Source organism: Echinops telfairi, unplaced genomic scaffold, assembly GCF_000313985.2.
Source record: "Echinops telfairi isolate 266 unplaced genomic scaffold, ASM31398v2 ScPeMD7_7424;HRSCAF=8462, whole genome shotgun sequence".
In the NCBI taxonomy this organism is placed as follows: domain Eukaryota; kingdom Metazoa; phylum Chordata; class Mammalia; order Afrosoricida; family Tenrecidae; genus Echinops; species Echinops telfairi.
Window position 1 is genome coordinate 53,531,110 of NW_022111324.1, and position 25,100 is coordinate 53,556,209.

At 50.7% G+C, this 25,100-nt stretch overlaps 1 protein-coding gene across 1 annotated transcript in view; it reads right to left on the bottom strand.

Annotated features, from left to right (window-relative positions):
* Window positions 1-8,169: 8,169 nt before the first annotated feature.
* CD34 (CD34 molecule) overlaps window positions 8,170-25,100 on the bottom strand; it is a 28,483-nt gene continuing 11,552 nt past the window's right edge. Inside the window, exons 2-8 of the mRNA XM_013004007.3 lie at window positions 22,421-22,618; window positions 21,671-21,924; window positions 20,421-20,501; window positions 11,067-11,217; window positions 10,752-10,804; window positions 10,251-10,415; window positions 8,170-9,582 (exon numbers count right to left, since the gene is read on the bottom strand). Coding sequence (XP_012859461.3) covers window positions 9,397-9,582; window positions 10,251-10,415; window positions 10,752-10,804; window positions 11,067-11,217; window positions 20,421-20,501; window positions 21,671-21,924; window positions 22,421-22,618 — 1,088 coding nt within the window. The 3' untranslated portion in view covers window positions 8,170-9,396. The remainder of the gene's footprint in view (window positions 9,583-10,250; window positions 10,416-10,751; window positions 10,805-11,066; window positions 11,218-20,420; window positions 20,502-21,670; window positions 21,925-22,420; window positions 22,619-25,100) is intronic.

Genomic DNA, 25,100 nt, shown 5'->3' on the forward strand with positions numbered 1-25,100 from the left:
GCAGTCAGTCATTGGAACATGGAGTTTATGATGTATGAATCTAGGAAAGCTGGAAGTGATTCATACTGAAATGGAATACATACAGCTAGATATATCTTAGGGATCGGTGAGCTGGAATGGACTGGTATTGGCCATTTTGAATCAGATGATCACAGGGTTTACTACGCTGGGAGTGACCCAATCAAGAGGAACGTGTCACATTCATCACCCAGCAGGGCGTTTCAAAATCTATCTGGAAGCACAATGCTGTCTGTGATAGCATATTGTCTATCTTCACACCGGGAAATCCAATCAATGTAACTATTATTCAAATTGACACACCCACCACAAAAGCTAGTGATGTAGACATTGAAGAACTCTACCAATGTCTACAGGCTAACGGTGATCAACCATGCAATCAAGCTGCATTGATAATGATTGTTGACTGGAATGCAAAGGTTGGAAACAAGCGGGGAAAGAACGGTAGTTGGAAAATCTGGTCTTTTTTAAAAGAGCAAAGAAAATATGGTCTTGATGAACAAAACCAACCTAGAGGTCTCCTGAGAGAATTTTGCACCAATGGCTTGTTCATCACAAATACCTTTTTCAACAACACAGAAGGCGACTGTACACATGGACTTCTCCAGATGGTGTATACAGAAATCAAATTAACTCTCTCTGTGGGCGGAGACAATAGAGAAGCTCAACTTCAGCAGCTAACATCAGACCAGCAGCAGGCTGTGGAACAGACCACTAATTGCTCATCTGCCATTCAGGATAAAACTGAGGAAAATGAAAGCAAGTCCATGCGCGCCAGAATACAACCTTCTATCCCACCCGAATTTTGAGAACATCTCAAGGTCAGATTTGATGCACTGCCCACTAGTGTCAGAAGGCCTGATGAGCCATGGGAGCACATTCAGACCACCATTCGGGAAGACAGCAAAAGGTGATTGAAAAGAAAGGAAAGACAGAGAAGATCAAAGTGGACGTCGGAAGAGACTCTGAAACATGCTCTTCATTGTAGAGGAGCTAAGGCAAGTGGAAGAAATGATGACGTCAAAGAGCTTAAGAGAAGCTATCAAAGGGCAGTTCGGGAAAACAATGCTAAATATTACAATGAAATGTACAAAGACCTAGAGTTTGAAAACCAAAAATGAAGAACACATTCCGTATATTTTAAACTGAAAGAACTCAAGAAAAAGATTCAAGCCTTGAGGTGCAATACTGAAAAATTTTATGGGCAAAATACTGAATGATGCATGAAGCATCAAAAGAAGATGGGAAGAATGCACAGACACTGTATGAAAAAGAACTAGTCAACATTCAACCATTTCAAGAGGCAGCTTATAGTCAAGAACTAATGGTACTGAAGGAAGAAGTCCAAGTTGCACTGAAAGCATTTGCCCAAAACAAAGCTTCCGGAGTTGACGGAATACCAATCAAAATGTTCCATATTTGTACCCACTCCAAACAAAGGTGGCTGAACAGAAAGCAGAAATAATAGAACAATATCATTGATGCCACATGCAAATGAAATTCTGCTGAAGATCATTCAACAACCCTTGCAGCAGCACATTGACAGACAGCTGCCAGAGGTTCAGGCTGGATTCAGAAGAGGATGTGGAACAAGGGCGATCATTGCTGAAGTCAGATGGATATTAACTGAAAGCAGAGAATACCAGGCAAATGTTTACTTGTGTCTCATTGACTATGCAAAGGCATTTGTCTTTGTGGATCATAACAAACTATGGATAGTTTTGTGAAGAACGGGAATTCCAACACTACAATGTGCTCATGTGGACCCTGGACATGGACCAAACAGCAGTCATTCAAGCAGAACAAGGGACTACTACATATTTTAAAATCAGGAAAGGTGCGCATCAGGGTTGTATCCGTTCACCATACCAATTCATTTGGAGAAGCTGAATTATATGAAGACGAGTTCTGTATCAGGAATAGCGAGGAAGGCTTCTTAACAACTTGAGACATGCCGATGATACAACCTTGCTGAAAGTGTGGAGGACTTGAGGCACTTGCTGATGAAGATTAAGGATTGCAGCCTTCACTGTAGCTTACAACTCAAAGTAAAGCAAACAAAAAGCCTCACAACTGGACCAATAGGTAGCATCATGATGGAGAGAGAACAGATTGAAGTTGTTAAGGATTTCACCTTGCTCAGGTCCACAATCAATGCTCATGGAAGCAGTAGTCAAAGGGATCAAAGGATGTATTGCATTGGCATTGGGTAAATCCGCTGCACAAAACCTCTTTACAGGGTTGAAAAGCAAGGAAGTTACTTCGAGAAGGTACGCCTGATCCAAGTCATGTTATTTTCAACTGCCTCCAAAACATTTGAAGGTTGACCATTGAATAAAGAAGGCACAAGGAACATTGATGCATTTGAACTACCGTGTTGGCAAAGAATATTGAAAGTACTGCCAAAAATCCAAAACATACCCGTGTTGGAAGAAGTAAGGCCAGAATGCTCCTTAGGGGCAAGGATGGTGAAACGTTGTTTCCTGTATTGGGGACGTGCTATCAGGAGCGATCAATCCCCGGAGAAGGACATCATGCTTGGTAAAGCGGAGGGGGGCAGCAAAAAGAGGAAGAGGGCGCTTGAGAAGATGGATTGACACAGGGATTGCAACCATGGGCTCACACCTGAGAACAGCTGTGAGGAGAGCGCAGGACGGGCCGTGTTTCGCTCTGTTGCACTTGGGGTCACGATGAGTTGGAACCAACTGGGCGGCACCTAACAACAGCAACGACAACAACAACAACAGCAGCAATCTTTACAGGTGTGGACTGCCAGGCCCTGAGGAGCTGCTGGGTGGGGCTGAGGGCTCAACCATTTGGACTGCCAAGGCCCGGAAAGCATCTATACTGAACGCCGATAGGGTGTTACGTCATCTGTCTCTCCCACCCCCAGGCCCTGCAAAGATTGGACAGAAGGACCTGTGTTTTATCCCAGGTGCTTGGCATAGTACCTGCTTAAAATAAGCACTCACACATTTTGTTGAATAAGCGAATAAGAAAAGGAATAAATGGAAACTCATCAGTGGTTGCCCATGGTCTAACGAATAAGGATAAGCTCCATGGTCCAGCATTAAATGCCTGACACGACCTGACCGTGTATGACCCACTGCCCCTGTGGTCCTTCTATCCATCTGCTTTCAGGCCGCCCTGGACCACGTGCTGTCTTATCCTTATCCATCTCCACCCTCTGCCTCAGATGTCCTCACCCATTTTTGCCATCAACATTTTATCCATTTTTAAAGCTTTACCCGGATGCCACCTATCCCCGCTAGCATGAGTCCTACCCACGTATGCATATGTGGCATTTCATTTGGTGTGCCCTTGTGCGAGCTCTCACTTTGCTTCGTCTCCGTGTGGTGTCCATGCGCTTGTAGTCATCTTTCCAACAAGCTCATAGAATCTGTGGGTCCAGACGAAATCCGATCGCACCCATCTGTGTCGTAGCACCTAGCACGCTCCCTAGTTATTCTCCCAGTCTCCGTGTCTTTTGGGAGGGTTTCTGTGACTATTCAATAACATGGGTTATTTGAATTGGGTGTGGTGTCTCCATTTGGGCACAATCAATACTCAATCAAGGTTAGCGACCGAGGAGATGGTGTGTCTGACCTCATCTGGCTACATCAAGGAGGAGGAGAAGCCAGCCCCACATCTGTCCAGAGAGGGTGCCTGTGAGGCAGAGCTCAGACGCACGGCCACCGTCCCTCCTTCTTTATCCTGTTCTGACCCCACTCACCCCTTCCTGGCACGCTCCTTCTTGATAATTTATTGTAATGGCCACCCGGAACAGACAACACTGTCGACGATGGAGTCTGGTAGGGAAGCTCCCAGGCTACCAGACGGAAAGCACACTGTCCCTCCATCCGCAATGCATCTTCTCAGCCAGGCTGGCAGTCCCGGTGCTCTCTGGTCCTTGGCCTCTGCCTCCAAAATATCTGTGGAAGCTACTTGCAATAATGTCACCCTGCTCTCGGCTGTGCGTGCCTCCTGGTGATGCCATCAATCTTGTTCACCCGATGCCACGTCTTCCATTGTTACCTGTGCTCCTTCCTCGGCAGATGCTGTTAGGTTAAATTTTAATATCATCATCTGATCTCCCTCTTGACTACTGTACGTTTGTTTCAGTTTTTAGTATTTTCTGCTTTCTTTTTGAGATGTTTCTCTTTGGTCTGGTCATTATTGCTGGGTTGGTTTGTTTATTTGCTTGCTTGCTTCCTGATTCTGTCTGGTATGATTTTCTGCCTATGCACTCCAGGATCGGTAGATCAAAGAGACAGTAACTGGATTGATAATTGCCTGGGGTGTGGCAGGGGAGAATGGGGGCGGCGGGCTTGGGAGCTAACCACAATGAGCATGAGAAGAAAATGTTCTGAAATTGGTTGCGGTGATAATTGCACAACTCTTCTTAATATGATGGAACAATTATGGTGTATGATATGCGAAGTATATGCCAATAAAACTACCAAGAAAGGAAGGGAGGGAGGGAGACAGGAAAGAAAGAAACAAACAAACAAAGTAAGAAAGACAGAAGAGAGGCCAGCCAGGAGTGCAGCACATCCTCCGGGCCTGGATCCAGGAGCGGGAGAGTTGTGCAGCCAGAGATGGCAGAGAAGTGGTGACGGCAGAGACCGCAGAGCCAAGACCATGAGACAGAGCAGTGGGCTTCCAGGCTCCGGGAGGGAGGGAGGGAGGGAGAAAGCCCAGCGCCTTTGGGCTGCCTGCAGGCATGTAGTGAGGTGGGGGTTGGGGTTAAGTTTGTGGCGCTAGAGTTGAGCATCTACAATCTGAGTCTCACAGGACGCATGGGTGCTTAATGGGAAGAGCTACATGCGTAAGCAGGGCCGAAACAAGGAGCACGGAGGAGAGGGGCCAAGAATGAAAGTAGTTTTGTAACGCTGGCCCCAGGGAGCCAGAGGCTGAGGACCTGGGTGTATCTGCAAGTACATCAGGAGGAGGCTGTTCTGGACAGAGGGCTCCTGATCCTGAACTGAAACCAATTAGCTCCTAATGAACTCCGCAGTGGTGAGCACAGCCATGGAGTTCTGGGCGGCTGTTGCAACAAATGATCAAACCCAACAGAGAAGGGGGTCTGCCCGAATCAAACCCAACAGAGAAGGGGGGTCTGCCCGGATCAAACCCAACAGAGAAGGGGGGTCTGCCCGGATCAAACCCAACAGAGAAGGGGGGTCTGCCTGGATCAAACCCCACAGAGAAGGGGGGTGTGCCTGGACGGTTGCTGTTGTGAGAATTGGTAGAGGGCCTGGGGTGCAGGCAAGTCTGACCTTCCTCTCAGAGGAGGTCCAATGCTGCCTCCACACTATTTTACAGCTACTAAGCCAAATGCTGGGACCCCTTGTGGTGTAGTGGGTAATACCCTGAGCTGCTAATTACAAGGTCAGGAGTTCAAAACCACCAGCCTCTCGGAGGGAGGAAGATGAGGCTTTATACTCCCATCTCAGAAACCCTATTCTGTTCTGTTGGGTTCCTATGCGTCGGGATTGACTTGATGGCCGTGAGTTTGGGATTTATTATTATTATTTGGGGGCGGGGGGAGGACCAAAAAGGCTGTCGGTTTGAGTCTACCCAGCAAGAAAGGCCTGACAACGTACTTCCAAAAATCAGCCTTGGAAAACCTGTGGTGCCCAGTTCTGTTCTGCCTCACATGAGGTCTCCGTGAATAAGAGCCGATTCAATAGCAACTGGTTTTTCAATCCTGCCTGGGCGCAGACCTATGTATTCCCAGAGATGGATCGACTTCTTCTTGTCTTTCTCCTCCACTAGGATGGAAACCCCCATGAGGATTGGTTTGTCCTAGTGTCTGGCACACAGCACCAAACCAAAATCTCGCTGCCATCAAGCTGATTCTGACTTTTGGTGACCCGCTAGGACAAGGTGGAACTGCCTGTGGGCTTCTGAGGCGGAAACTCCTTATGGGAGTCGAAGGCTTCATCTTTCTCCTGTGGAGTAGCTGATGGTATTTGAACTGCTGACTTTTGGATCGCCGCCTAGTGCATAACCACTCTGCCCTCAGGGATCACAGTAGCTGTTCTATAACACTGGTCGAATGACTGGGTGGTGGTTAATTCCTCTTACTTGAAGAAATTAGCTTTCTTGGCGCAGTGGTGAAAGCACTCCACTGTCAACCTAAAGGTGGGAAGTTCAAATCCAGCGACCCCTCCATGGGGGAAAGGTGAGACTGTCTGCTTCTGTGAAGATTACCGCCCCGCCCAGCTGTGCTCTCAGATCACAGGGGCGGAATGGACTGGCCAGTCATGGCTTTGTTTCTTTGACGATGCTGTTGCAGAAACTGCTCACCTCCCAGGAGGCTTCTGTGGACAGCGGGGTTGCTCTACTGAGAGGGGCCGGGAAGGGGATGACCACTTGGGTCCAGATGCTCCTAGTTATTTGTTGAAGCAAAAACCGGGCAGATGATGAGGCCGTGTGGACTTGCCCTGATAAATGACACAATCCTCTGGACTCATTCCACTGGGCTTGACTGTGGGCGTGGCAGACGGAGCCCCACAGTCTCCAGGGACCTTTGGCCTTCCTGTGCTCAGGGGCCAAGCCAGGAACAGCACGCCTTGCTGAAACTCTCAGGGGGAGCAGCGCCAAACTTGTGGGACCCCACCCTCCCTTCTGAGGGCGCTCCAAGGTGGCAGCTAGAGAGTGGGGTGCCAGGGGAAAGGGAGCAGCTTTGGATTCCCTAAGGCCCGCTGAATTCCACCTCCCCGCGCTGGGCCTTCGTGTGTCCTCCACTGTACCACAGGTGGGTTGGAGCTCATTTGTATTGAAAGCTCTCTCCAGGGGTGACTTTCTATAGTGCCAGGAGCTTCGAGTATGAGATGGATTGGACTGGGTGGTTTAATGGTGGAGGGAATTGAACTGAGCCTGACTGGTAGGAGCTCAGCATGGCCAGCAGGTGGAGCCATTGCTGCACCAGGATGCTCAGACCAAAGCTGGAGAAGTTTGATTTTCTCCCCCAGCAAAGGGTCTTTCAGGGCAACCTATGACCATCATGGAGACCTCACCCCCGATTCCTATTCCTCCCAAAGCGTCCAGCGCATACCCTGATAAGTTCAGGTGCAAATATCATGTTGCTGGCCCTGAGACTGGACGTTTTTCAAAGAGAGGGCGTTTTCTCCCCTTGCCATGTTTTCTGGGAGTGGAGGGGAGGGGTGGTTTCTATACCTTGCACTCCTATTACAACCCCCGCCCCCCATCCTTACCACTCTTGACTCGTCCACCCCTCCTGTGGTCATAGCAGGCGAGATGCAATGTGTAGGTGGCTATCCCATGGGACTTGCCTTCCCCAGCTCCCAGTTTCCGTTTCGCCCACCCCACTGGCTCTGCTCCAAACCATGTCCCTCCCTGGGGCCCGGGGCAGGAGCCTCTGGCTGGAGAGGCTGGAGAGGAGAAAGGAGGAAATGGGCATGGGGGTTGCTTTTAAAGGGGAAGGGCTGGCCTGGGCCCCATAAGAATGGAGGCATCAACCTTTGTTTGGCCCCAGCCGCCTCTGCCACTGTTGACACACTTGGAGAGTTTCCGGAGGTCATTCAGTGGTATCCAGCAGCCTTCTCTCCCTCCTCCCCTTCCTTTGGCCAGGTGTGTGTGTGTGTGTGTGTGTGTGTGTGTGTGTGTGTGTGTCTGGAGGGCGGTGCTCACAGACATGTTTTTGCAGTTTGGCTGCTGCCTTCCTGCTGAGGGTGGACCCCAGTCCCTCCAGGAGCCGGCAGCCGGGTCTCTGGGCAACAGCTGCCCACAGTCCTTCCTTCTTGGTGTCTGCTCTGGGCTTGGGGGTGCCTGACAACAGACAGTGCACAGAGCACTCTTCTTCGGCCCCTGGCTCTGCACGCTCAGTCTGCAGCACCCAACATATCCCTCTTCTCGCACAGCCCGCAGCACACTGCCCTCCATCCCCAAGGCCTGGCCACGGCCGCCTGTGCGCTGGCCTGCCTTTCCCAATGACTGGGCGCACAGGCCCCCTGCAGGAGGAGGGTAGTCAGTCAGCAGGCAGGCACAGCCCACAGGCAGGGTCCCTGATGGTCCCATGCTCCCTATGGCAGGCAGGTGGGCCCTTTCTCAACTAGTTGGCCAAATGACGGGGAGGCAATATGGGCCTTCAGACCCACCACCTGGACAGAGGTACGCCACAGATCCATTCAGGATCACTTTAATTACAGTATTTACACACACGTTTTATTCAGGATGAAACAGAATCCACCCAATCCACCCATCCCTGGAAAGCTAATATTGCCCACCGTCATGGGACCACAGACCCCTGCTCATTCTCTGGAGCAGGGGGGGAATGACCCTCTAAAAACAGGACCTGAATGCCACCGAGGTCAAGGCTGTGGGAAGGAAGGGGCCTTTGGAGACATCCCGGGGCCCTGACCACACGGGGTACAAAGCACTAAGAGGGGCATGGGGTGGGCGAGGCCATTAGAAAGGGTTCTACTTTGTGTGTGTGCGCGTGCGTGCATGCGCGCGCTGAGGTTACAGCTCAGTCCCCGAGTTTGGGGAGGGAGGAGGGAGCCAGGCCGCACAATGAACAGAGCAGCCGGGACTCCAGCCTCAGAGTAAGAGGCTTCCTCCAAACAGTCCAGCCCAGAGGGGGGGTTGGAGGGGTGCCTCTGCTCAGAGACCTGGTCCCACCGTCCTGCCCCTCAGACCCAGGACATAGGAGTCCAACGAAGAGGTGGGCATGGCCTGTGAGAGAAGGCCTGGGCTGAAGCCATCTGTCCCCACAGAGGGATGCATGTGTGTCCATGCACTGCCTTACTCCCCAGTGTCGGGCTCAGTATAGCACGAGGGGAAGCAGGGCTCTGGGTGGAACTTGTGGAGAGCCAGAGGGGCGCTGGTGGCTGAACCCACGGCGTCTTGTTGGAGGGATAAAGGAAGCTGGTGAAGACAACTAGTTTTTCGGGCTATATCAAGACAAGGGTGTAGGTGGAAAGGATTATTCTGGTTTCCCTAAAGTAGAGGAGGAAAAATACAAGGAGGCAAAAGGTATGCTTTCCAGGCAGAAATTGTCATCCAGAAAAGACTGGGCTTTTCTCTGGGGGCTCCTGTAATGAGGCTGAAAAGAGGAAGTCTGGGGAGGGGGGCCTGGGCAGGAACGCAGGAAGGGTAGCAACACCCCTGGGGGCTTCTCTGGACCTGGGCTTTTCTCCCATCACCCCAGTAAGACTGGAGTCTGGAGCTCAAAGGCTGAGTCTGTAAATAGCAGGAGATTCCCTGCCTCTGCCCCAGGTGGAGAGAACCCCCAGCCTGGTGTCCTGCACATCCCTAGGCCAGTGAGAAGGGTTGAGCTTGATGGCTGTGTCCAGATGGAGGGGGAGGCCCTGCCTGGGGCACTGCCCAACCTTGTCCCACCCAACCAAGTCACAGTTCGGTGTCAGCCACCACGTGTTGTCTTGTTGAATGGCCATTCCTGGACGTGGCCTGCCCGGTGCCGTTCTCCTGAGCCCCTTGGTTCACACTGGCCTTTCCCTGGGCCTCGGGGGAGGCCCGGGGGCCAGAGCTATTGCCCTGGCCGCCACTGCTCTCCGTGTAATAAGGGTCTTCACCCTGGATGGTGCATAAATAAAGGAACATTATCTGGTAAGCAGGGGTGTGGGGCTGTGCGGAAAGGGGCCGGCAGGAAGGGGAGGAAAGTGCAGGAGGGAGGGGGAGGGAGGTTGCAGCTGTGTGTGTGCAGGTTTCCTTCTTCCGGAAGAGTGGTCAGGGCTCCAGCTCCTGGAGGAGAGAGGACAGAGGAGAGGCACCTCACCGTGCCACCGTAGCTCTGCAGCCAGCCCCATAGGGGAACAGCAGCCCCCAGCATGCAGCTTCCTCCCCACACTCGCACCCCAGCCTGGTCCTCCCTCAGCCAGAAAACATCAGAAGCAGGCTTCCTTGGGCCCCCTTCTTGAGGGTGAGGCCGTCCCCATGGGCACTTAGCATGCTTGCAAAGATGTGTGGCAGCCTGCCCTGCTTATCCCCAGCTAAACTATCCCAGAAAAAAAGGAATGAACAGACAATGTGACCTCACACCCCTGTGAGTGCCCTTCCTCCTATCCCTCCCTCCCCAGTTGGCCATATATTGCTTTCAAACGTCTGTGGGTCTGGCGTGCACACACAGGAATGTGCCTGTGTAAGAACATGGAGTGGCGTGTTTGGCATTGGGCCTGACATCCATGGACCTCCCCAGCAGATCACTCTGGGCCCCTTCTTTTCCCCAGGGTTTTGGCACTAACCAGTCTTTCTCCTGTGGGGCTCCAGCTGCGGCGGTTCATGAGGAAATAGCCCGTGGTACCCAAGATAGCCAGCAGGATCCCGGATGTCACCAGAGCAATCAGGGTCTTGCGGGAGTAGCGCTGGTGGCTCCCAACACTCTCTGCAGTGAAGCTGTGAATGCCCAGCTTACAGAGGGGACACAGCAAAGACAGCCCTGTCATTTGTGGAAGGCAGGTCCTAGACAGGTGCCCTGCCCACCTGTGACCCCCTTATGGGACCCAACCACGAATGGACACAAGAGGATAATGACCACAGGGGTTTTCAAAGCTGAGGATTTAAGACTGACAACTCATAATTAAGGCAACTCCTTCATGTGATTGGATCGGACATAGAAGGGAAAACTTTCAAAGCAGGTGGAGAAATAAGAAGGGCAGGTCTGGAGGACAGAAACCTCCTTGTTCATCCCCACACACTTCCCTGCCCCGTTTCCCCTTTGAGATGCATGGCTTCAGAGAGCTTACCTTCCCCAGGTCAGACTGGTGCTTTCCCATAAGCTGGAGCTTGCTGGAAAGTTCTAGAATTAGAAACAAGGGTTGCTGGACCTAGATGCTGAACCCACTCATCCTACTGTACCCTCCCATGCCATTCTAGAAGATGCTTTTATGGTCAGAGTGGCCCACCTCAGGAGGGCATCTCCTAATGCAGGCCGAGGTTTTCTCTCTAGCCCCTCTGATCAGAGCTCAGGATACCTGATCTGTACTCAGGGACCCCTGGCACTTGGTCCTCCCTGCCTCAACTGACTCCTTCCAAACTGCCTGCACAGACATGCCCCTTACCTGTTCTGTTGGCCAAGACCAGCATCAGACACTGGGGCTTTGTATCTGACTGGGTCAGGAGCAGGGAGCACCCCCCAGCCCTAGGGTCCACCTGCTCCTGTTCACACAGCAATCGGATCAGGTCCTCGCCTTTGTCCTTCTTAAAGTCCTCCTGAGAAGACAGAGAGAAGTGGTGAGCAGGAGAGGAAATTCCATTCAGCATCTCCAGCAAGAATTCTGGTCCGAGTCACATCACTACCTCCTCTCCAAGGAGAATCCATCTTTCTAAAATCTCAGCTGGAAATAGTATAAGCAACTGCAAACTGTATGTGCATGTATGTGTGTGCGTGTATGCTTATGTGTATAACACTGATATATATACACGTATGCAAAAAATAAAAACATAAGAAAAAAATCCCAATACTGAACCACACCAAAGTACATTGAGTAGTCAGGACAAGTGAGGGGCCTAGAGGGGTCCACTCCCAAACATCTGAGCACAAACTTAGGAAATAGCATCTTGTTCAGGGATCGCCTGTTTACACAAGTTATTTGAGCTAAATTCAAAAGAAATTGCCGGTCATGGGAGATAATGAACGCACACGAATAACCGAGAGAAAGGCGCTTTGTTTCAGCGTGACAGCAGCCCGCGTTGGAGGGTAGGAGAGATGAGGGCTGGAGGTCATCTGTGGCTTGGTAGTCTTAACAAGGTCCCTTCCCTCTTACTGCCCAAACCAATGGCAATTGAGACACTTCTGGCCCCAGGACACGCCACGTGCATCAGAGTTTGGGGAAGGAGGTCACCAGGCCTCTCTCCTGAGGCACCTCTGGGTGGACCTGAACCGCTGACCTTTCTGTCTGCACAATAATCATGTGCACCACCTTGGGGCGGCCGAAGGAGGCTCGAGGAGGACATCGTTCAAACTTCTAGCATCATCTAGTTGTCCATTCCAGCTTCACCAAAGACTAGAGATTGCTCCAGGTTGCTGACCGGTCCATACAACCCAGGAACTCGGCCCCAGAAGCTGAAACTCTGACCCCCCATCAACACCCAAGTCTCAGGAGAGGTATATGTTAGCAGTCCTGCATCCTGCGCTCAGACATCCCAGGCTTTCTCCAAGAAGCCTCTGAGCAGAGTAGCCTCCCCTGCACAGGAAAGCAACTGAAACCAAGATGCTCTCCTCCGTCCGGATGGCAGATGGCGGAGCAGGAAATGCCTGAGCAGCTCCGAGGGCTTTCCTGCCAGGGGGAACTTTCTGGGAGGTGTGCTGGCCATCAGAACGGAGCCTCTGTGGAGGAGAGAGCTTCCTGCCGTGGCTCCGCTCAGCCTGGAATGAAAGCCGGGTGTTTTCCTGCTCCTGCGAGTGGTGGCAGGAAAGCCCAGGCCCCTGAACAAGCCAGAGTCAAGGGCTCCTCAGACCCCAACTTTGTAACATCAGCTGGCATTGGAGGGAGCTGAGGGAAAATGACGGAGCCTGGATTAGACTAGATGAGCAGGGCTAACCCACTTCGAGCAGATCCTCCAGAAAGCCTCAGCGGCAGGCTATGGAGAAAAGCACCCTGGGGTTCAAGGCCACGGAGGCCTCACTCCTTGGGAAAGGACTGATTCTGCGGTTCTCCTTGGAAGTCCGTAGGTCAGGTCTCTGCTTCTGGAAAAACATGGTCTCTCTAAGACAGCGCCTGCAGCAGGGAGTCGGGACCAGGCGCGCTCTCTGGCTGGAAATGTTGCAGATGGCTCCTGCAGGATGGAAACCAGCAAAACAAAACCACTGCCTCCTCCACCCGAGGAAGCTAAGGAAGACGCTGTCCCTGTGTTGAGGTTCAGTTGTTGTGACACACTTTTATCAAGCCCTGAATAGAAGACCCTGCACGAAACCCGCTGTGGGTGCGTCGTGTGTATAGGGCTGGCGTGAGTTCCACGTGGACCAGGAAGGCTCTGTGTGTCTGTGCAGTCAGTACAATCAGTGACCAGGCACTGGACCCGGCGCTCCCACAGCCTTATGACATGCGTGATATTATTGCCAGCTGAAGAAACCAAGGCGGGACAAGATTAAGAGGCCACGCCGCTTGTGACGGTGTATGGATCATAAGGAAAAAGGTCCTTGGGGGGCGCAGTGTGTCTTCAGTTGCCCAACGTTTGGAGCGTCACACTCCCCCGGCAGTACTGTTCCAGGAAGCCCTAGCAATACTCTTCCACAAAGATTCCAAGCCGGGACACCCAGGAAAGCAGTTCTCCTCTGTAACGATCGATAGGGATCGCCAGAAGCAGGAGTCAATTTCGTGGCGATGGGCTGGTTGTTGCTTTATCTTTTAAACATGAGAAAGGTGCAACTGCAGTATTCTACAGAATAGAGAATGCAGACCCGCTTTTTCATGTGGAGTCTCAGAACAGGGCAAGAGGAAAAAACCCAAAACCAATCTCACTGCCACGGAGTCGATGCCAACTCGTAGGGACCCTCTGGGACATGGCGGAGTTGCCCCTGTGGGTTCCCAAGACGGAGACTCTTCCTGGGAGTAAGAAGCCCTATATGGAGGGGAAGCAATGGGGAAAAGCACTTAAACACAGACGCCACAAGGAAGTGCAGGTGGGTCAGCAGGCAGCATTCCACGCCCCGGGTTGGCAGGAGAAAGGCAAACACAGCCAGCTCCCTTGTTTTCTCCATCCTTTCAGACCTAAGTCATCTCACCTGCCCCAAGAAACCAGGCCTGTCTTCTGCTGGGCTGGACATCCACCCTTGCTTGGCCATTGACTAACTCCTGGTCAGCCAAGCAACGACGTCGCGTGCCGCTTCCTCTCTGGACAGCACAATGGCTGCGACGTAAGAGGTGGGGTCTGAGCAGTGCCCCATATGGAATTTGGGGACCACAGGGCACAGGATAACTGGGAGGTGTTACTATTATTAATTGCAGCAATCAGCCATACACTGGGTCATCTAGACCCTGCGTGCTGATGTCTAATCATAGTCTGCCTTATTGTCATTGTCACTTCTCTCTGACTAGCTGGTAAGAATCCTCAGTGGGGGATGGGGTGGGTGTGTGTTAACATAATTTAGGGCACAGGCTGCACTCAGCCGAGCACCAAACACACTGAAGAAGCCAGTCCATTGTTCAACTCAATGGCCCAACTGGCTTGGCCTCCACACAGGGTCCCTTCACCCCTTCCTTAGCCCCTTGGACCAAATTCAAGGGAAGAACAGTGGCCAACCACCCACTCTGGAATCCAACAGCATCCTTAGTGAATTGTGTTTGGGCCCCGAGAGGAGCAGGTGGCTCCTGAACAAAGAACAATGCTTCTCTGGCTTCCTGGAATAAACATCCTCCCCCAGGAGAGGCTGTTTCAGGGGAGAGTGGGCAGGAGCAAGCCACTCACTTACCGGGCTCTTCAAGGGCGTCCGGTTTGCAAGCCCTTAGCTACATCTGCTCCCACACTTAACTTTGCAAAACCAACAACAGCCACAAGAACAAAACATCTAACCTTTCTAGAAGTGGCATTTTCAAACTTCTCAGACTCCTTGCTTTTAGTGAATTTACAAATACACCCGTCAGAGCGTCCACCAGTTCCGCCATGCCTCCGTGTCCCAGGTGGTCACACGGACTACATTCTGTGAGGTGGGCACCTGTTCTCCCCGCTCCTCTTCTGAGTTGTCCCTCCCATCTTTGAACATAAGCTTGATGCTCCCTAAGGCGCCAAGCTAATCTTTCCAGTTGCTGCTGTCCATTGGATCCCATCTAGAAGGCTCTTCCAAGAACTCCTAATACCCAAGAGGCACACTAAGCTCTGGGCTTGACTGGCCATTTTTCCAAATGATGTTTAAGATCTATTCTGATGCCGAGAGATTTTAACCATCAACCCTCTGTCTCCCCCAACCTTCTTTAAAAATAACAAAGAGGAAGAAGCGTCCACTTCAATGTGAGGTTGACAAAGCAGGTAATGCGACTCTTCTCACAGGGTGGCTGGAAGTCACACCGTAAGCAAGCAGTAGGGCCCGGGGGCAGGTCAAGCTTTCTGTCTCCCCGGCGAAAGCTCTGTCCAGTAGGCAACGCCATCTTCCTCAGTCCTCCATCTGCAACTCATTTCTTTTTGCATGGAAGCTGACCTTTAGTGTTTGGGCAGAGGGTGAGGAAGGAGTGGGTGTGGGGCATATGAACTGGAGGCTGGAGGCAGCCTGCCAGTGGGTGAAGTCAACATGAAAGAATAAGGATGATGTGAGCTGTGGCCGAGCAAACACAACCTCTGCGTAGAAATAGATGTGGCTCTAGAGAGAGAGGTAGCTCTAACCGAGTGGCTGGATGCCCTGGCCAAGGGAACCACCTCTCCAACATCTTATTAGTGGTAACAGGCACCTGAGAAGGATGTGGGATTGCCTCACCCCCAGCCCTTTGGGGTCATGGAAGGGATGTCTACACAGAAGTGAAGGATGGGAATGGGGAGCGGAATCCTGGTGGGGCTCTCAGGAAAGCACTGGCTTGCTAACCACAAGGTTGGTGGTTCAAACCCAATAGCTGCTCCTTGGAAGAAAAATGAGACCTAGAGATCTGCAGCTATGGAAATGCTCTATAGGACCACTGTGAGTTAGAATTGATGGCAGCGGGTTTGGGGATGTGCATGTGTACAAAATGCATGTACGGAAGTCATGTTGGACAGTCCACATGGAGCTAATGCCCTGCAGCACTGCCTCAGAGGGTTCCCAGTGCTGTAATCTGCAGGGAGATGGTCTTCCACATCTTTCTACCTCAAAACAGCGTGTGTGTTTGTGTGTGTGTGTGTGGGGGGGTGTTCAAATTGCTGGCCTTTTGGTTAACAGCCAAGCACTTTAACCTCTATGCTAACAGGGTTCTTTTAACTGATCTCCCAGAGAGCACTAGCTCCCTGGGTACTTGCTGTGCACCCGTGCACAACCAGTGTCTGGCTAACCGGGAACAACATAAGCTTCCTGTCTGCCAGAGGGGCATGCAGTAGACCAGGAGCGTGTCCTCGCTGCACGAGTTTTCCAGGATGAAATGTTAGGGGATCCACACCTTTCTTGCTCCTCGTTAGCCTGTGGGGAGGCTCTGAATTTCCCACCATTAGAACCAGTTCCTCCAGGCCTTCTGACACAAAAAGTACAAATATCGCTGAGAGAAAATGAGGAGGCCCTTTGGGGCACAGGGCTACACTTGAGGCTGCTAACTGCAGGTCAGCCGTTCGAACCCACCAGATGCTCAGTGGGAGAAAGATGAGGCTATCTGTTCCCATGAAGATGCACAGCCTCGGGAAACCTAGGTAGGGCCACTGTGTGTCAGAATTGGCTCAGTGGCAGTACGTGGATGACACACAAAGGTCCTTGCTGGTGCCGAGGTGAGGCGCTTGGCTGCTAATGTCAAGGTTAATGGCTCCACTTAACGAGCTGCTCTGGCAATCTGCTCCCATAAAGATGTCAGCCTAGGAAATCCTTCAGGACACTTGTGCTGTGTAGTATACAGGATCCCCACGAATCAGCGTGGATTTGAGGACACAGAGCAACAGCATGGTGGCACAAGCCGTTAAGTACATACCCACCCAGAGGCACCCAAGACCAGCCTGATTCTGAAAGGTGTCAGCCTTAAGAATCTCGTGGGGCAGTCGTACTGTGCACCCAGCTCAAGTCGGAACCAAGCCACTGCGACGCAAGGCAACAAGCACCTCTCTTTTCACTTTCCCGCTCACACAGCCTCCCCAGAGCTCAGGGGCCTGTGCGGAGCCCCTCTCAGCAGGGGGACCATGTAGAATAGCCAGCTATCATGCAGGGGACACAGCACAGCTCAGGAAGTGTTGTTGTTCTTGTAGAAGCAGCATGTTTCAGGCACTTGTCTTAGGTGATTGCTGTTACCGGCAGCGGCCATCGATCGGTTCAGACGCATGCTCACCCTTCTGTGCAGCGGACCGAAGCCCCACCCGGTCCTGCACCTCCCTCACCGCTGTTCCTGCGTTTGAGCCCACTGTTGCCGAGGCCGCGTCCATCCCTCTTGTCAAGGGTCTTCCTCTTTTGACTGCCCCTCTACTTTACCAAGCATGATGGTTCCCGTGACATCTGAACTTTAAAGACCATTGGACACACGGGGCAAATGCTGGGCCATTAGTTCTCCATCCCGGGGGCCGAGCATCAACCTACTAGCAAAGACCTGTGTGACTCAAAGGAGCATTGCTGCTCGGGCCAGGGGGCCAGGGTAGAGACGAAAGATCATGAACACCTGCCTTATCTAAGTTTTTGTTTTTCCCTCTCATCAATGAAGTTGAATATCGGCCTCAGAGAAACACGGTGGTGTAGTCTGTCGATACACTTGTACATATACTAAAGTTGAAGTAAACAATTTTTGCAAACTGCCCTTCATTATTCTGTTATGTGAATTCACTTCTTCACAAACTCCATCGTTTCAAAGGGCTCACATAGTTGATTAGGCTTTGGGCTGCTATGCATGAGGTCAGCAGTTCCCACCCACCAGCTGCTTCGAGGACGAGGAGGCCTTCAACTCCCATAAAGGTTTATTTTTAAAACCCCTGAGGACAGTCCTAACCTATCCTCCAGGGTCGCCACCAGTCAGAATCGACCGGATGGCAGTGAGCTTGGAGTTTGAAAAGATTCCTGTCAGAGCAATTTAAAAAGATTTGCAAGTCAGGGAGACGCAAGTGGCAGTTACAGGTAAGAGATGGGTAGTAAGAGTGGACAAAATAATAACTTAAGCCCTCTTCAGAAATGCCGCCCCGTCCTGGCCCTTTCCAACCTATATACGCCATGGGTCACATCCCTGGTTCTCTTACGTGGATCCTGACGTGGAAGAGAATGTTTTCTTCTAAAGTAAATACCACTCTTTCCTTTGCCCCTTCCTCAGCCCAGAGCTGGGTTGCTGTCAGGAGAATGAATGTGTGGAAAGCAAAGCAAGGAAGCTGCGATGACTGTTCACATTTGGCTCTGTGCTATAAGTAAGCCTTGCCGAGCACAACAAGATGGAACACTGGAATGAAGAGGAAAAGAAAACAATGTATCATGGTAGACAGAAAAACAACACACCGCGGCAGATAACCTGACAGCTATGGAAATGATAAAGAATGAGCCACAAAGCTCCTGGCAGGCACACGCAAGCTCAAGAAAAATGACTAAGCCTGAGATAAACGTGCAGAACTCCACCAACTCCCTAATAGATCGGCCATCATCAAGCAGAATACAAAACGGGGCATTTATATTACAAAGAACTTTAAGAGATCCATACAGCTCACAGAGAAAACCATTTTTAACAAGAAAAAGGGCAGTAAAAAGAGGGGCACTTTCAATTAAATGGCTTCTTTTTTTTTTTAAGTTTTACAAGACATTTGTAAACTTTTCCTAGATGAACAGATTTTAAAATAGCTCACATTGTTTTATAGTGTAACAAAGGAAGAATGGCTTAGCTGGGTATTACAAAGTACTACAAAGGCCAAATATTTAAAAACAAAGTTAAAGCATGCATAAGTACAGACAAACTGAACAACAACAGCAAATCTCTGAAGACTATGCCTTGGGACATGTATCAGCTTCATGGTAGCCAAAAGATGCATGCTCATCAACAAAGGATGTGAACATTCCATAAGTGATGTTAGAAAAAGCAGCTATTCGAAAAAGAATACAGCCACATAGATTGTGCGTGGAGCCAAGAGTTAGCTATGAACAGGAGCCACAGAGGCGTCCACATGTGAGGTGACTAGGAGTCCTGGGGCGTGAAAAGGGTTAACAGCTAGCCCCAAAGCCAGAGGTTAGAATTCTCCCTGAAGAGCCGCAGAAGAAAGGCCTGGTGATGATCTGCTTCCGCGAAACCAGCCACTGGAAGCCCTGTGGAGCCCAGTCTACTCTGCACACAGGGGTCTCGATGAGTCTGAAATCAATTAATTTGTAACCGGTTTTATTTATGAAAACAAAAAATCAAAACATACTGCCAGAGAGTTGATTCTGACTCATGCGACCCTGTAGCACAGGGTAGACCTGCCCCTTTTTCCCATACTGTGACTCTTCTGGGAGTGGAAAGCCTGGTCTTTCTCCCGCAGTGGGGCTGGTGGTTCCAAACTGCTGACCTTGTGGTTAGCAGCATAACCACCGCACCACGTTCTTGCATTAAGCCCAAACTCACTGCCGTACACTGGACTCCTAGTCTTGGCTACTTACCTGTAGAACAGAATAGAACTACCTCTGTGGGTGTCTAAGACTGTAACTCCTTCTGGGAGCAGACAGCCTCATGTTTCTGCCAACAGGTGTCTAGTAGCTTCAAACTGCTGGCCTTTAGGTACAAAGCCCAAGAAGGAACTCACATCGCCATGAAGTCTCCTTTTTCTTAGCATAAAAGTCAACTTAAATCCATCAATATAGATTTTTTTAACAACTCTGAATAAGCTATTGCCATCCTATAGGATGGAATAGAACTGCCCCATTGGGATCCCAGGTGGAAATATTTAAGGAAGCAGACTCCCCATTTGTCACCTGGGTTTGAACTGCTGGCCTTGTGGTTATCAGAGATCCTTAAATATACTATACCTAAAAATCCCCACATCCACTGCCATGAAGTTGATTCAGACTCATAGAACAGAGTAGAACCGATCCTTTAAGGTTTCCAAGACTTCAGATCTTTATGGGGGAAGACAGCCTCATCTTTGTCCCTTGGAGTAGCTGGTGGGTTTGAACCACAGATCTTTCAGTTAGCAGTCTAATGTGTATCCACAGTGTCAACAAGTTAAAGCAAACAAACAAAAAACCTCACTACCATCAAGTTGATTCCGACTCTCAGTGACCCTCTAGGGCAGGTGGACCTGCCCCTGTGAATTTCCTAGACTGTCACTTGTAGCAGAAGTAGAAAACCTCATATTTGTTCCAAGGAGAGGCTGGTGGTTTCAAACTTGTGGTTAGCAGCCCAACACGTAACCAGTGTGCACCAGGACTCTTTTAAATGGAATGGAGAGCAGGCTCCGTACACTGGCCCGGTTCCCCTTCTTGCCTGAAGAATGTGCAACACGGGCAGTGCTTCGGGGCCACTTCGGATCCATCTCGCCTTTGACTTTGCATTTGTTTTGGACCTTGGCGAGCTCAGAAACCTTTTACTGCTGTCCGTTTTTTGCAGCCCCCACATTCTGTTACACAATCCCACATGGGGTTACACCCCACATGTTAAAACGCCTTGCTGGTGTAGAAGAAGAAAATAACCTGAGCATTTCAATGAAATTGTCTTTGCCTTCTTTGCCCACCAGATGGGGCCTCTCTACTCCTTAAACCCAGTATCTCAGGAGGATATGCAAGTCTAGTCCCAGTTAAACATCCCGCCCCTCCCCCACCAAAATCAAGGGGGCTTAAATTCTTAAGGAGATTGGGAGGGAGGGAAGGGGAGGGGTTAACTTACGCATGAGGTGGTCTCATTTTGCTCCAGGCAGATGCCCTGGGTCAATTTCACTTCTTTGATTTCTAAACATGTAATCTCTCCCTGCATTAAAATAATAATATATAATATATAAATATTTGTATAAGCCAGCATGCCTGTTCCATCCATTCCCTCCCCCTCACTCCATCCTGCCCCCACCTCTGTTCCAGTAGACTTTCAGAGGGGACTTTCCTAAGAGGTTCAAGCTCTCCCTGTGCTGCTGTATGGGCCACACATGGAGGCCCAGGTGTGTTGGAGGATGCTGCAGCGGTTTTCAAGCTGGTGTCCGGACCGACAGACCTTTCTTCCCAGACGGCCCTGGTGGACTCAAAACTCTTAACCTTTCTGTCAAATGTGTTTGCTCGGAGCTTTTAGGGAAGAGGACATTCAAAATTTGTCAGGGGCCTAGAACTTTTGAAGTCACATCCCCTTCCTTCTTCTCATCCCTTCATCATCAGTTTAATCAAATATTGGCCTGGAAGGAGCAGACACAGGGGAAGGGCCGAAGCCCTCCTTGTTGGTAGTTATGTAGCACAATTCAGCATCCAGGCACATGGACACTGGGGTGGTCTGCCAGATGCCTGGTGAGGCCCATTTTTCTCCTGGCCCCCAAGAGTCTCCACATTCCTACTCTGGCTCCCTTTAAAACAGAAACCAGGCAGGCTGGGCAGCCTCCTGCCAGGCTCCACCCCCTCATGCTTTCTGCTTGCCATGCAGAAAGGTGTTGACAGGCAGGGGCCCCAAGTCTGTGAAGGGCAGGCAGAGCTCCCACCCGTGGTCAGCTCTGTCCTCCCATTCCTTCAGACCTCCCCACTGCCTCCCTCAGCTTAGCACAGCAACCCAACAGGGGAAAGGTTATGTGTCCCAAACACTTTGGGAGAAGCAGCGCCATGCAGTTAGGGGCTGTTTCCAAATATTCCTAATGGTCAAAGCCCAGAACAAGAGGAGCAACCAGAGAGGACTGGATGGATCTCCAGGTAGTTGGAGACCCCCTTTTCTTACTACTCCCTAGAAAGGCAATGCCCAAAGCATAAAACAGCCTTGACCCCTGACTCCACCCTCTTTTTGCCTCTTTCCACTCCTTCCTGCAACACTTGAACTACCTGTTTCAAATGCTGATTCCCACAGGACTCCAATTCCACAGGTGGGATGAGGAGACCTGGGGGGGAACAAGGACTTGCCTACATATAAAGTGAGGAAGCTATTTGCCATTGGTGGCTCCATTCACTCACCGTAATGGTAACTGGAGTAGAAGGAGATGATGTATAGGATTGCGTGTATGACACCATAGGGCTGGTGCTGTTGGCTGGGCCATCTGAAATGTTTCCAGCAAACGTGCTGGGCTCCAAGGTCTTCCCTGAAGTGGGAAGGTTGGTTGGGGTGGTGGATACCGGGGTGGTTCGTGAGGTCTGTGTCTGGACAGAAGAGTTCATGGTTCCAGGAATTGGGGTGATCCCAGAGGTAGAGGTGAAGTTGACTGTCGACTCTGGAATAGACCAAAGCACAAATGCACACACACACAATTTCAGATTGCATTCTTGAGCTAAGTCTTTACAAATACTAGTCAAGGTATGGCCTTCAGCCTAGCAAAGGGAATCTGGGGAGTTAACCGGTCCTCACCCTGACCACACTTGGTGCACATCAACTGTAGGCACAGAGCAGACCTCTAACATCTATCAAAGGAACTCTCCAGACTTGGCAACCCAACTAGAGAAGCCAAAGCCCCTTCAAGTTGAGCCTGTACCCGCCTCCCTTCACGTAGAAGAGGCCACAGAGCCCTGTGGAGTCCTCCTGGGGCTCTCCTACCACAGCATGGGATGCAAGAATTGTGGCTGGTCAGCTGCCAAGGCATATTCTTCCTTCCTTTGGGCCTGAGAGTTGGACCCAAGAAAGCGATGACTACGTGGAGAGTGATTTAGGGTTTTCTTTAGGGTGATCTAAATATGGTACCCAGATCATTAACAAATAAGCTTTCTACTGACCTGAGAAAGGTAACTGTGTTCCGGTAGTCACATTGCTGTCTTGAGAGACCGGGTTGGGGCTGGTGTGGTTGGGGCTAAAGCTTTCAAGAATACTTAGTGTTGTGGCTTCCTGGCCTTGGTTGGACACATTTGTGAAAACAGCTGAAGAGATTCCTGCCGGAAAGGCAGTCACGTTGTGGGGATCGGCAAGCCCCAAGGCTATGGGAAACAAAGAAAAACTCATCTGATTCCTGGTCTTGAGTCAGGTAGATTCCATCTGGGACTCATTCTGCTGCCCCGGGCAATGGAGAAGCCTGCTCCGGGACAGGGAGTGAATTTCCCGCAACAGGGTTTTTTCCTAAGGAAGGAAAGCTGTCACTGTAGGCAAATATCTATTATAGTGTTATTTACAGGAAGGAACAGTTGCAAGCAACCAGACGAATTGTAATAAGATACATGCTGTACACCGTAGTGTATGTAGCATTACAAATAAAAACGTGAGGCAACGTTTACAATATGCGAAGCAAAATGCTAAAATGAAAAAAAAATGACAACTGGATATATATACAGGACGGCGAGGGGCGGCATGTCGCTTTGTTCCACCTGCGGGTGTCCTTTTTTTGCTTGTTACTCTCCATGCAATGAGCCATCTCTCCAAATCATCAAGAGGACCACACCATCGCCAGGGGAGCCCCTTTTAAGTCTCCTCCTACCCCTCCCTTTCACATTCCCCATCCCCCTCATCCTTTCCCTCAGGCCCTTCACGCTTGCTCTCCTTTCCTTTTGTTGAAGAGCTCAGCCTTAGCAGTAGCAGTCCCCTCTGGAGTTTAGGGGGTGCTTAGGAAGTCAGCTGGTGGCCTACAGAACTTTAAGGCTCAGTAGCTCACAAAATGTAGGGGGAGGGTGCGAAGACCAATTCTGCTCTGCCAATAACCAAGTAATTCAGTGTGTGTGTGTGTGTGTGTGTGTGTGTGTAACTAGAGTGAGGGTCATTCCCATCTACCTTCCATGGATTGTTGGGACAACTGACATGATGCTGCTGACTTACACAGTATAATGATGTTCCTGCCTCTACTTACTATCCTTGGGACCGTTTCATGGCTCTCCCTGCCCTGCCCTGCCATACTTCCTGGTGCTGCCCGGGAGTGCCATCCTGAGAAGTAGACAGAAGAACCCCCTTGGTGGGACTCTGCACTTTAGGAGGCCCACACTCTCTCTCTCCTGCCCCACCATCCCCAGACTGTGAGGCATCCATAGAACCAAGAGGGACATGCCCTCTCATTTAGGACATACTTTGGGGACTGGGATTCCCAGTCCAAATGGCTGTCCACTCACTGTTTCAGGATCCATGTGGGCCTTTCCTCTGAGTCCATTCCCCAGGTGAGAACAGCAGCTCTGCTGTCCGTGTGCCCCCTAGACCCAAGGGGGGCCAGGGAGAGGCTCTTTGCTTGGAGAATGTGTGTTGGGTGCGGCTGTAGGAATGCAAGAGTTTCCCCCCACTGTGTGGCTCAGAGTCAAAGGTAGGCAGCGGAAGTGAGTTAGGCCCAGGGGTCTGCTCTTCCTACAAAGCCACATTTGTGACACTGAATTCGGGGTGGGGGTGGGGGATCCCAAATTTGAATTTGACCTTCCACGTGGCCCTGAAATCATGCTTGTCAAGGTACAAGGGGAGAGGATATTTTACACACCAGTTAGTTGGTTTGATTTTTCACTCTAAAGTATTTAAACATGTCGTATATGGGTCTCTGTACTCCTGCCTTAGACCCTTACCAAGGTGAGGGGCAGATCAACCTAGAGTACCAGCCTCAAGGAGAGACCCCCGAGGGTCCAGGCTACTCTGGAAGCTTTTCGTCTAGATTTTTACTGTCTGCGATCTAGGTCTGTATTGTTCCAGGTAAATAACAAAATAGAATCACATCCCTTGGTTCCCACAGCATTCAGAGGGAAGTTTTAGCTTCAAGGCAATGATCCAGGTTGGTTCCAGAATGTGTCCCCTAAAGGGGCAAAGGTCTCACTCTTCCACCTCTGCCACCATCCCCAGCCTGCAGCTACTTGACGATCATGATGCTGAGGACACGAGTCAGGTCTTATCACCAGGTGATAAGCCAGGGGAAAAAGCGGTGTGACTATGTTGGAGATGAAAAACCTGAAGACAAAGGTGTTGGCTAAGAGGGAAGACCAGAGCTCAGAGGGACCAAGTAGCTTACCCTGGTTGAAAATTTCTCTTTTCTTTTGTTCTTGTTATTGTTGTTGAACTGATCGTGCCCAGCAACACATGCACCTGTTCACCGCTGCTACTTGTACAATTCCATGACAATTTATCCCCTGCTTCCAGTAGCACACCCCTTCTTACCCTCCTTTTTCTGGTCCCTCATTCACAGGCCCCCTAAGGGTCCTGGCTAACTTTTCCAGTTGCTGTTGTCAATGTGATACCATATGGATAGATCCCATACAGACAGACCTTACAAGAGTGGAGACCAGTCCCTGGATAAGGACATCATCATTTACGGTAAAGTAGAGGGGCAGAGCAAACGAGGAAGGACCTGCAGGAGATGGAGTCCCACAGTGACTGCAAGGACAGGCTCAAGCACAGGAACCATTGTGCAGACGGTGTAGGACTCGAGCAGGGTTTTGTTCTGTTGTGCTTAAGGTCTCTAACAAGCCACCACCACCACCACCACCACCACCACCACCACCACCA